The sequence below is a fragment of the Lampris incognitus genome, chromosome 4, assembly GCF_029633865.1.
Source record: "Lampris incognitus isolate fLamInc1 chromosome 4, fLamInc1.hap2, whole genome shotgun sequence".
Taxonomy (NCBI): domain Eukaryota; kingdom Metazoa; phylum Chordata; class Actinopteri; order Lampriformes; family Lampridae; genus Lampris; species Lampris incognitus.
In genome coordinates, this window is record NC_079214.1 from 48,299,498 (window position 1) to 48,312,218 (window position 12,721).

General features: G+C 41.5%; 1 protein-coding gene across 1 annotated transcript in view; it reads right to left on the reverse strand.

Moving 5' to 3' along the window:
- The window catches only part of furina (furin (paired basic amino acid cleaving enzyme) a), a 120,372-nt gene that overhangs the window by 19,646 nt on the left and 88,005 nt on the right, over positions 1 to 12,721 (reverse strand). Inside the window, exons 7-8 of the mRNA XM_056278306.1 lie at positions 5,577 to 5,665; positions 1,005 to 1,177 (exon numbers count right to left, since the gene is read on the reverse strand). Coding sequence (XP_056134281.1) covers positions 1,005 to 1,177; positions 5,577 to 5,665 — 262 coding nt within the window. The remainder of the gene's footprint in view (positions 1 to 1,004; positions 1,178 to 5,576; positions 5,666 to 12,721) is intronic.

Sequence of the window (12,721 nt, forward strand, 5' to 3'; positions counted from 1 at the left end):
GTTCCCAGCGTCAGCGGTTTCAGTGTCTTTTGTGGCACTGGCTTGGAATCCTATTACTTTATCAGAGGGCACAGTATCACTTAGATGAATGTTTTCGTTTATGGGGTATAGTAGAGAGCCTGATGTGCAAATTTTATGTTCGCAATCAACTGACTCATTCATCTACATACCTGCCACACTCCCTGGGATACTGTACAGCATGTATTTTAAACAAGTGCTGCTGTCAGGCAAAGGACTGATTACATGACATTTATGATTACTAGACAGGCTCTCTCTTAGGTTTGCACTCACTAGCCAGTGTGATTCCTTGTTAGTCTGCTGTATGTCTAAGTGTTTTTTTTTTTAAATACAAGCCTATAAATCTCCATAAATCTGTCTAAACTTTGTGTGAAGAACTTCAGTGCTTCGGTGCGCCCCTTTGTACTCATACCTTAAACATGGGGCGGAACAGCCTTGTGTTTTTGCTCAAACTCTGTTAAATTTGCACATCCCGATCCAAGATCAGGAAGAACACCTGCAAAGGACCTCCGAGCAATATCAACTGTAGCATGTGAAGTTTTTACCAACAACCTTAAATATCATTCTGACAAAACTCTCAATTCTCAGTCTTTGAGATTTCTGAATAACACAAGCTGCGGAAATAAAAAGGCTTAGGGATGAAAGATGGGTTTGTATATTCCAAAAAAGTCCTTCAAAGAAATGAACATTAAAGGAGATCTTTCCATACTTATTTCCCTCTGCCACTTCTATGCCTTTTAACATTTGACGCCCTGGTGGTTTTTAAAGATTGTCAGTTCCAAATTCCCCTCTGTTCATAACTCTTAGGGTCAAAAATTGCGCCACTTTGTTTAAACCGCAAAAGTTCTCTGACGCCTGCATAACTTTAATATGCAATTACTGACTATAAAAAGCTAGGGCGCACACAGGCAGTAAATAACCTGTTTTAGGATAGTAATGCAAGACTGGACACACTTAACTATGGACATAACCCAATCCCTGCTCACCTCTGTAACTCCACGCAGAAAGGCTTCCTTGGCAAGCTTGGCAGGTCCATCAACAGTTTTACCATCATCCTCTGGGCCCCAGCTGGCACTGTAGATGTGGATGTGTTGGGGATTGAGACTAAGAGACTGGGCCTCCACAGCATCCGTCACCTCCCCATCGAGCATACGCACACCTGCATGCATGTTGCCACACACACACCAGGTAACAGATATACAAACATACACACAAAATTATGAAATAGCAAAGCTTTCTTTGTGAGTGTTGCAGACACTAGAGCACAAACCAACTTCCCAATACAAAACACTTCATGATGTGAACTGCAAGAGCGTCCATCTATATATGTTAACGGAAAAAATCTGAAAGATTTTTCTGCCAAGTGAACATAGAAAAGCAAAGTAAGTCTTCAAGTTAGTAAGCTGGACCATGGTGTAAGTCATTATTGGAGAAACAATTACATCAAACACTGGGACAAAATAATGCCCCAAACAAGCGGAAAGCAAATTGTTAAGCCAGGCATTAATAAACTGTTTCTTTACAAAATGAACTTGTTTTCCCTGTTAGCGGACAACAGTTAACCAAATCTACTTTATTCTCATCTTTGTGTAAGGAATGTGAACAAAACGACAAATGCTAAAGGAAGTGTGCTCTAACCCAACAATTCTGCTAAAATCAATATTAAAACACTCCCTTCTCTTTTTATGGAAGCTGCACCCACAGGGAGGAAGGTGGAGCAATCGGATACATCTTCAAAACAAATATGTTCCCTTTTTGATGCACAGAGGGTCATATTACTCCAAACTCCCCTCATATGGGTTAAGGTAAACAAAGCTCTGATGTCTTTGAAGTTCTTCAAAGGCATCAAACAGGCCAGACACCAAGCTGCCAAGCATTTCAATGGCAGCCAGCACCTTCACCAGAGATAGCCCCACAGCCTTCTGAGGACACTCATCTACCCGTATGTTTTCCATCCCTGTGAAAAAAAATTCCATCCATCTCCCCACCCACCCACAAGATGACCAAGTCGATAACACAGAGCCAGCAGAAATTAAGGCTTGATCCACTCTGGGGGGGGGGGGGGGGATCTAATGTATAGGTGTATAAACAGACTTATAAAGGGTCAGTTTCCTATTGCAAAGTGCATTGAGATTTCCCTTTTAGCATGGTGACAGTGCTCAATTTTTTTGATCCCTTTGTAAATCAAAAGGGCTCAGCCTGAGCTTCATTTTTTCCCCCGGTTTTTACATCTGATGCAAGCAAAAACCTCTTCATGGTTCAAAAAACATTCCTCAGTCATGAGAAGACAAATAGTTACATCTTATACTGATAACTCAGTATACTTGGGAATGAAAAATATTTCTATAATGCAATAAAATCAAAACAAGGTTGTCCCTTGTCTCCGATTCTGTTTGTGATATTCATGGACAGGATCTCAAGGCGCAGCCAAGGTGAGAAGTGTGTCCGTTTTGGGAACCTCAGAACTGCATCTCTGCTCTTCACAGATGATGTGGTTTTGTTGGCTTCATCAGAACCCGACCTCCGGCACGCACTGGGGCGGTTTGCAGCTGAGTGTAAAACAGCTGGGATGAGAGTCAGCACCTCCAAGTCTGAGGCCATGGTTCTCTACCGGAAAATGGTGGATTGCTTCCTCCGGGTTGGGGATGAGTTGTTGCCCCAAGTGAAGGAGTTCAAGTATCTTGGGGTCTTGTTCACGAGTGAGAGTAGGATGGAGCAGGAGATCGACAGGCGGATTGGTGCAGCATCAGCAGTAATGCGGACGTTGTACCGGACCGTTGTGGCAAAGAAGAAGCTGAGCCAGAAGGCAAAGCTCTCAATTTACCAGTCAATCTTCATTCTAATCCTCACCTATGGTCATGAGCTTTGGGTAGTGACCGAAAGGGTGAGATCGCGGATACAAGCGGCTGAAATAAGTTTCCTCTGTAGGGTGTCTGGGCTCAGCCTTAGAGATAGGGTGAGGAGCTTGGACATCTGGAGGGAGCTTGAAGTAGAGCTGCTGCTCCTTCGCATCGAAAGGAGCCAGTTGAGATGGTTCGGGCATCTGATTAGGATGCCTCCTGGGTGCCTTCCTTTGGAGGTTTACCGGGCATGACCAACTGGGGGGAGACCCCAGGGTAGACCCAGAACTCACTGGAGGGACTACATGTCCAATCTGGCCTGGGAACGCCTTGGGATCCCCCAGGAGGAGCTGGAGGGCGTTGCTGGGGAGAGGGACGTCTGGAGTGCCCTACCTAGCTTGCTGCCACCGCGACCCGACCTTGTAAAAGCGGCTGAAGATGAAATGAGATGAATAAAATCAAAACATAGCAGAGTTTGACATTTCTGACCCAACTGAACACAACCAGATACTTGAGTCAGGTTGGGATCAGTCTTCATTTCGCAAACCTCTGTGTGGAGTTTGCATGTTTTCCCCGTGTCTGTGGTGGGCTTTCTTCGGGGGCTCTGGTTTCCCCCACCACCAGAAAGACATGCATGTTAGGGTTAATACTCTTGTGCCCTTGACCACAAGTCTGTGCCCTTGACCAAGGAATGGCAAGACTAACTGGAGTTGGTCCCCGGGTGCTGCACGGCGGCTGTCTACTGCTCCTAGCTATACAGTTAGGATGGGTTAAATGCAGAGCATAATTTCCCTACGAGGATAAATAGAGTATATCAAAATAAAAAAAATAAAAAAATATAAATATATATTTTCAGGTCAACATTGTTTTCAGGTTGTACTTGTTTATTTATTGTAGCGCCTACCTAAGCAACCTCTGTCACAAGTTTTCCAAAGGAGTTGAATCAAGTGCGACTGGACTTGGTATATATCCGTGAAGACGTTTCGCCTCTCATCCAAGAGGCTTCCTCAGTTCGTGCCTTTCTGACTAGACCAAGCTAGTCAGACTAGCTTGGTTGCATATTCACAATATTTTCTGTTGGCCTATCCTGTCCATCTAAATTTATAAGGCTTTTTCCAAGCCTAAGTCTAGGCCATTTACCTATTTTACAGACCTATGTTCTAGTGCATGTGTATCTGTGTCTGTCCTCCAAATCTGTTATCATGGATGATAATGAGAAAGCAATTGTTGAGAGAATGTCAGGCTGTAATTGAGTTCAGGTTAAAAATTTGATGCTGGGGGTTGGTATGGGTTTGGACAGAGAATGTTGTTGGTCTCCAGTCGGGTGGGGTTCAAAATTTCAGGCCCAATTCAAGCTCTAAAACATAAGCAAACTGTAATGGTGAGCCAACAGAACAACTCTATTCTGGAGTGGTTCCAAACTTTGGTAGTTGAAAATGTGAACGCCATTTCCCCCTTTCTTGTAAGTGAGGGGGGTGTTTTGCCTCATACACATATGATAATCCACGAGTCAAAATTATCTTAAATACTGATGGGGGGAGTGAGATAGAAAAGCTTATCGTTGATTCTGAAGCTAGAGAGGCGAAAGAAAAAAAAGAATACAAAAAAACCCCTCAACATAGCGGTTGCAATTCATCACAATAATTGTAAATATGGATAAAGACACAGACAACAAATTTTGGTATGGACCTTGCCTGTTTTGTTTTGATAACTCAGTCTCATGTTTACAAGAAGTAGAGATTAAGACAACTCTGTTCTGCAATCTGCCCCAGAGTAAACAAGAATGGAGAGCAGAGTGTGTGTGTGTGTGTGTGTGTGTGTGTGTGTGTGTGTGCACCCAAACACACACCAACGTACCTTCTAGAGTGGCCATAATTTACCTGTTAATGATAACTTGCAGCTCTCTACCGCTGTCGGTGAAATTAATTTGGAATGACCGCAAAGATTAAAAATGATTTTAACTAATCTTGAATTTTCTATGATAGCTGGAAGTAAGCGGCACTGTATCAAGATGGGCAGAAAGGTAATGAGATCGAGCATGCACTGAATGGATGAAAGACATCCCTCTAATTAACAGGATTACACATGCTTACTCATGTCCTGGACTCAGTAGACCCTAACCATTGGTAAAGGATATGCACATGTGCACATGGGGATTATAAGTGCTTACCACACCAACATGACATGCCTTATCACTAGAATGCACTGACACTAAATAAACAATACCAAAATCTGACATCATTACTAATACCAGATGAAGTATCACGGATTTGATCATCATAATTATGAGAATATAAGAAAAATACATAAGAAAACAATACAGTTGTGATATATCATTAGTCTTCCACGGAAAAACAAATAACCAAACACATTGCTTAAAATTGTTGCCATCAAATAGCCACCTACTGCTCTCTCTATTATTTGTTTCCTGTAGGAAGTATTGTTGTGATGCACAACTTCCCCTACTCTTGTATGCTACCGGCAGAACATGTTAAAATTCGAAACAATCTCATTGTGCGTGTGAAATAAGACATTTATTTTAAACGATTTATATTTGGGAGTGCAAATTTTAGGTAGGCTGACAAAAGTAAAGGTTAAGTGAATCAAGAAAATAGATGCCCATTTTAGAAAAATTTAGTATAGCAGTATTTCACATAAAGGGTCCTGCGGTGTTATTTCAGTCCTTGTGTTCTGTGTACCAGTTCTTCTTTACTATACCTCCAATCTTAGCGTTATATGCTACACCAACTCCACAGATTCCATTGTTGGCCTCCGCTGCCACCTCGCCTGCACACCGGGTTCCATGCCTAAAGACAACAATGGAGAGAAGGGGAGGAATGTTAAAGAAATCCAGCTATCCTAGCAAGTTTTGCTTGGCTATAACTAAGCTGAGCCAAAAGATTATGTATACAGTGAATATCAGGTTAGTGTTAACTGTTCCTATGTAGTGCACTTTGTTTAACAATGACACAGTAATTTAGGTGGGGATTAAGAAACAATGTATGTGATACAATAAATAAGATTTATATTGACCCCCCCCTAAAAAAAACGTAAAAACAAAACAAAAAACAAACCCTAGACCCAAAAGTCTTATCTATTACAAAAAGCAGGTTGATGATCAGTTGAGTGTAGATCGTGAAGCACTAACTGTGCTAAGAATAAGTGACCTTGCAGTGGCTGCGGGTCTTGAATTAAGCCAAGTAAAGGGAAAATGAGATGACATGCTAGCACCACACAAGGGAGGAAATGGTAGATTAGATTTGCCATTTTTACAGAGGGCCTTTCATCGGGCCTACGCCTCTCCGGTAAGATCTCTCCCTTCAGGCACCACAGTGTGATGTTCAGAGCCACCAATGAGGCAGAGAGGGGCATCACATTCCAGTCAGGTGCGTCCCCCTATTCAGTCAGATGGACCCACGCTCCTAATGTCCTTCAAACCACAGAGTCCAAATTGGATCACAGCCGTTTCCCAACTGCACTGCTGAAGCTAAGGAAGCTCTGTGCCAGATCAGCACACACAGAAAAGGAGGCAGGGAGAAGGAGAGAATAGAAACACCACAGGAGCTCCTCTGCCCAGTAGATGAGCTAGGCCAGTGGGCATCTATTCAGGCATTGAGGATATCAAGCAAGATAAAGAAGTATCAAAATGTCATGTCAGCACTACACTTCACTCGGGTGTGAACAGTAGACAGTTCTTCAAATGACTCGGGCCACATCTGGGATCAGCCTATGGCCACACGCAGAGCTGAGTTAAAAATACATGAAAAGAAACATTCTAAAAAGTGTTGGTCATGATTAGCTTGAATCTTTTTGGTATTTTCAGAGTTGTGCACTGCCCTATCCAACTAACATCTTGACAACTTGTGGGGCACCTACAAGCAAAAGAACATCATATCCTCTTCAACGTCACTCCACTGAAAACCCCTAAATCATTTATAACACTTCTGTTTCATTAAAATCTCAGACATAAGAGCTGTGGAATAGCCTGCCAGACAAAGGGCCAAAGTATGGCAGCAGATATTTCAATCCCGTAGGATCTCTTACGATATAGTGATCTGAAAGGTCAGAACTTAACAACATTGCTGCAATCGGCCTGGGTGCTGACTCTCTCACTTGGTGGTGTCTTGGCACCACACTTAGGCTTGGTCCAGTGGCAACGCTGCAGCACACTTCACTGGTGCAAGCGAAAATATGTCAGGTCATTTGAAAGATTGCTGAACCATAAAAAAAAAACATATATCAGCCTTTATCTTTGCCTCTGTCCGGCAGCCCCTTTTGGTTTTCTCATGAATGTTTCCTCAACTTTCCTGGAAATGATAGTCTGTTGACTTTGGAGTTGAGCACTGTATTCCTGTTCGGAGGTGTTGTTTCTGTAGTTAAGAGAAATGTGACCATTGTAAAATGCAGGATATGCAAAAGTCTATGTCTTAAATTTCCTCTAAGCCAGTTCCAAATCCCTTTAACATATCTGTAATATCAACTTATTTGATAGGCTTATTCATAGCCAAATGCTGTTGGAGCAGTTAAAATCCATGGTTTGTGTCACATTGGAGGCTTTTCCTATTTCTGCATAGCTTTTTACAGAACCGCAATGCTATTACCAACTTATAGCTCACTGTACAGAATAAGGACTACAGAATAAACACATTGGTTTGGAGTTTCAGTCACACACACCTGTATCACAAACTTTATTACTAGTTAAATGAAGTGCATGAATTATTTGATAGTAGTAAAGTGTTATCCTTTTTAACACAAAATTATTTCAGGTATCCACAAATACGTTTTATGACTATGGCTCTCAGAATTCTGTTATTCTTCTGCTGATTTTTTCAAGGAAGGATATAGTAGGTATCCCATTAATATTCCCCTATGTTTTCCTACAGTTGTTTTATGAATGAAAGTCAATCAACAGAGCAGCCGTTCGCCTTCATTCATTTTACATCATGAAAACCACCACAGTTAAACACATTTGACAACTTTTAATAAGGACTTTGAAATTATGATAGCCTTATCTCTGTCATTTCATGTCGGACTTGGCCGCTTTAGTGTGAGGGTCCACCTAGGAGGCTGCACATCCACAGACTGACAGGCAAACGTTTTTATTAGGTAGACCTTTTAGCTTGAGTGCTGCATATTAAAAACTTTTTTTCCCTTATTTCCCGTTCAATTCATTTGGCTTTGCACAAAAGTCTTATAATGGCAGGAAAAACACTGGTTTTTCTGTCCTTGTGTGTGCGTATTTCTTCCAAGTAGGCAAAAAAAAGGGGTGATTTATCACCAAACACAGGAGAAGGGAAGATATGTATGTACGCCTTGCGGAGAGCACCCCTTTAGTCCATGCAATGGTTTCAGTAAAACTCATTTTGGTGAAACCTTAGCAGTGATGATAGTAAAATTAAAGACAAATCACTTTTGATGTGACTGGAGTTGACTCAAAGCAAGCACAGCATTATCATCTGCCTCGAAAAAATGCATTCAAAAACTGTATTTTTAAACCCTTATTTCCAGGGAAAGTCAAGTGAACACACCTGCTCTATTCCAGCAACACTGTACTTCACAATTACACCTGGGAGCTGCCCAGTGCAATCAGACCCCTATTGTTGGCAACTGAACTTCTCCACAAAAGTGGATGGAGGTTAAGTGCCTTGCTTAATGGCAGCTTAGTGGCATAACCAATTCATTACCCATCCATTTTCCTATTTTTATACCAGTATACAGGCTAATAAGATATTTCCCAACTTTGCTCTATCCAACCAAAATTGGCAGCAAATCAATATTATGAGCGTTGATAAAACATGCTATTAAGCAGACAAATTACATAGGCCCATTCTACCTGTGGTTTACTGCTACAACCATGTGCATAACAACTTGAGTAAGGAACAGAACAATTAAACTTGAAGGTGACAGGGTTATTATGATCAGGATGACATTAGGGTTAATACTCCTGTCTGTGCCCCTGACCAAGGCAATGGAAAGAAGAACGAGTTGGTCCCCAGGTGCTGCAGCTGCCCACTGCTCCTATACAATAGGATGGGTTAAATGCAGAGAACACATTCATTGTAAGAATACAATGTCAAATAAAGTGGCTTTCGGCTTTCATAATAAAAAGAAAATCCTGGTGAAATGTATAGGCCTAGATGTCCCAAGACTGACTTTAACAAATATTCATTAGTCCTTTTTAATGTGGTCTTCTTATAGTGGCAAAAATTTCATTTAAACTAAGAAAGAAGATGCCAAGCTGTCTTTCAACAAAGAGGAGATGTATGCATTGCCTTAGTATATCCAGCCATCATTATCAGTTTGGCAGTGGCGGACCATCCCAGAAAGTCTTTAGATCCATTCTTTGTTCTTTATCAGATCTTTTAAACTGCAGAAAGCAGGCCTTATCTAAAGTAGATTTTGAACAGCAAGAGGAAATAGTTGATCTTTGAAAATGTTAAGAAACAGAATGTGAAAAAGACTGACTGCTGACAATCCCCCTTTTTTAAGAAATCCTGTGAAAACACAAAATAACATTTTATCATCCTGTATCTGATATCACTTTGTGCTTACAAATGTCGTGCATCTCTCTGCAATTATTGTTTTGTTTAGTATTTATTAATACAATCATTGTGCAACTTAATACTTTCCAGCTTTTTCACTTCTTGTTTAGCCTGCCCCTTAAATTTGGTTGTCTAAGCAATCAAGCCCTGTAAGAAAACAAACCACACTGGAAATTAATCAGATGAAGCTTCATTACTTATGCTTCAATAATCTGATTATTTTAAGCATCATTGAGTTTTATGAGGTAAATGTCTAACTAAATATTTTTGTGTGCACTATGCACACAGTACAAATCTATTACAATGCCTAATTAAATGTTTTCCTGTTTACTAAATATTACAAATTTATCAAATAATACCCCCCCCCTCCCCAAAAAAAATTCCTTCATTTGGAGTTTGGAGTTATCCATGCTTATATATGAATTCGGTGCCTAAAATCGGGGGGGGGGGGGGCAAACAAACAATACTAGGCCTCAACAAACTATCAGGCTTATATTCTTTTGACATCCAGTGATATGACCAAAATGGAGGCTGCAATGCATTACGTAAATGTGTTTCAGTTAAGTTACTGGCCTGAGAAGACAATTCCAGATGCCAGTATGAAAAGTGTGCCTTAATCCAACCATAAACTTGATAGTTGTAGAAACAAGGTAATGGGGTGAGGGCTGGGGCATGAGACGAACAAATGAATTGCTGCTGTCAGAGCACACTCGGATGAGCACTACGGGCGATGTGCTCTATCTGCCATGGGAGGAGGACATTGCTCAATCACTTGTTAACAAGCCACAGAGATAAATTAACATGCCCGGGCTCCCCTGATAAGACAATATGACTCACTGACAGAATCACCAACTTTCAGTCTGCTTCTGGAAATTAGGCAGAATTTATCCTTGAACTTCATCCTTAAAAACAAACATATTAACTAAAGAGATGAACAACATGCTCTGTACTCATGTACTATGGGATAAATGTCCTCAATAAGTACAGTGCAGTACAGTGCTCTGAAACACCTCAAAGCATTTTGATATGACATTTTTTGTTACACCGATATAATGACAAGCTGTGTTACCAGCTGTGGAAAAGGATTATGTGATGAGTTCCATTCAAAGGTTTTATTCAATTTGATCCGTTGAAGTCTATTTCAACACCATCTGCTCATGTTGTTCAATAAACATGTTGGGCATGAAACTTGGTGAGCTTAGTCATCAAACTGCTGTGAGACAATTTTGTTGGATTTAAAAATTACATGTGAAGTCAATCCACAGTCAAAAGATGTGTGTACAAAGTAAATTTCAGATGATACTAAACTGAATGTTACCACCAACTCAATTTTTTTGCCAGAAAACCCTGACACTCGATGGTATTGTTAAATATTTATGCAGGTCCCATGAAGTATAATCACCAAATCCTTTACTAAAATGGTTTTTATAAATGGTGAGATAACTGAATAAATCTGTTTTGACACAGTGAGCTACTGCTTTCTTTGATGGTACTTCAGAGTGAAGAGAACTTTAACAACAAGTGGGGGCGACCGGGTAGCGTGGCAGTCTATTCTGTTGCCTAACAACACAGGGATCGCCAGTTCGAATCCCCGTGTTATCTCCCGTTTGGTCAGGTGTCCCTACAGACACAATCGGCCGTGTCTGCGGGTGGGAAGTGGGTATGTGTCCTGGTTGCTGCACTAGCGCCTCCTCTGGTCCGTCAGGGCACCTTTTTCTGGGGGGAATAGCGTGATTCTCCCAAGCGCTACATCCCCCTGGTGAAACTCCTCACGGTCAGGTGGAAAGAAACAGCTGGCGACTCCACATGTATCGAGGAGGCGTGTGGTATGTGTGATCGGCGGGGTGGGTGGAGCAACGACCTTGACAGCTCAGAAGAGAGGGGTAATTGGCCAAGTACAATTGGGGAGAAAAGGGAGGGGGGTGGAAATTTAAAAAAAATCCCAACTGCGATTACATGTTGGTATAAACTTCATTTCTAATAAATGAGTATTTTCTTCCCATCATGCCTTCATCATCCATGTTGTTGGGTATGCTTAGTCATCAACCAGGTCAAATTTAGACCCGTCTTCAGCAGAACAAAACAAATGACTGAGAAGAGGCAGTCATATTCTGCACACAATCCAACTGGCAACATTTAGCAAACAAGCCAGTCAAAGACTACGTGCTGTGCACTGTTCAAAACAATTTCATCAAACTACACTAACAGTTATGTCACAGCTGTGCTAAGTTTTTGGCTGGAACAGACCAGCGGAGCAGCCCTATAAACGCGCAAGTCCCTGAGTGATGAGTGATCACGTTCAGAGTGCCTGAGAGAAGAAGTTACACAATTGGGCCGCTGGATCAGGTGACCAATGACGTCACTGAAATTACCCGATTGGTTGGCCGACCAACGACATCGCTGGTAAACACGGAAGTGGGGTCAGCGCAACAGTTACAGCTTTTTCCACATTTATCGCCCGCTAATGAACGGAATATATTGCTGCTCGTGGATACTCCTGAAATGCTAAAAACGGAATATGTTGCTGCTCTGTGCACATCTGGTTACGCACTGTAACAGTCCAGCATAGAGCAGAGTAGGAGAGAAAACGGCTCTGCATGCACCGAGCGGCTTGATGGACAGCACCGTTAAAGCGCCCCAAATAACAATCACTCCGACAAAACACTCAACAGGCTGAGCCTTAGAACAACGAGAGACTCCCGCAGATAGACACAGATGAAAGAGGAGGAGTTAAGAGATAAATAGAATAATTACAATTAAGTTCTCTTTAAAATCAAATATCCCAAGATATGAGCGGAAATTACTGTTCTTTCAACTGCATTTATAACCCTTTTTTAAACGTTTTTTTAAAACTTTTTAAAGTAGTTTAACCATGCTTTGCGATGTGCTACATCAGTTCACTTTTAACGACAAGTATTACTACGACCACTACAGAAAATTGTAGGTGAACATTTGATATCTAGGAATTCACATTATAGACACTACCTCTGACAATTTCCGTGACAAATTAGCCACAATTTCGAACACTGGCCATACACGGTCCAGCCATATACTAGGATTTGACCTAGTCTTGTTAACATTTCTTGTGCCTTCACTTGTTCCATACCCTGATGCCACACACACACACACACACACACACACACACACACACACACACACACACACACACACACACACATAGCTAAAATTCGGTCCTTCCTGTCCATGGCTGATGCAGACTCTTAACTCATGCAGACTTGATTACTGTAATTTTCTGTCTTTAGGTCTGCCACATGCTAGTACTAAAAATCTTCCGATGGTTCAAAATGCTGCAGCGAGAAT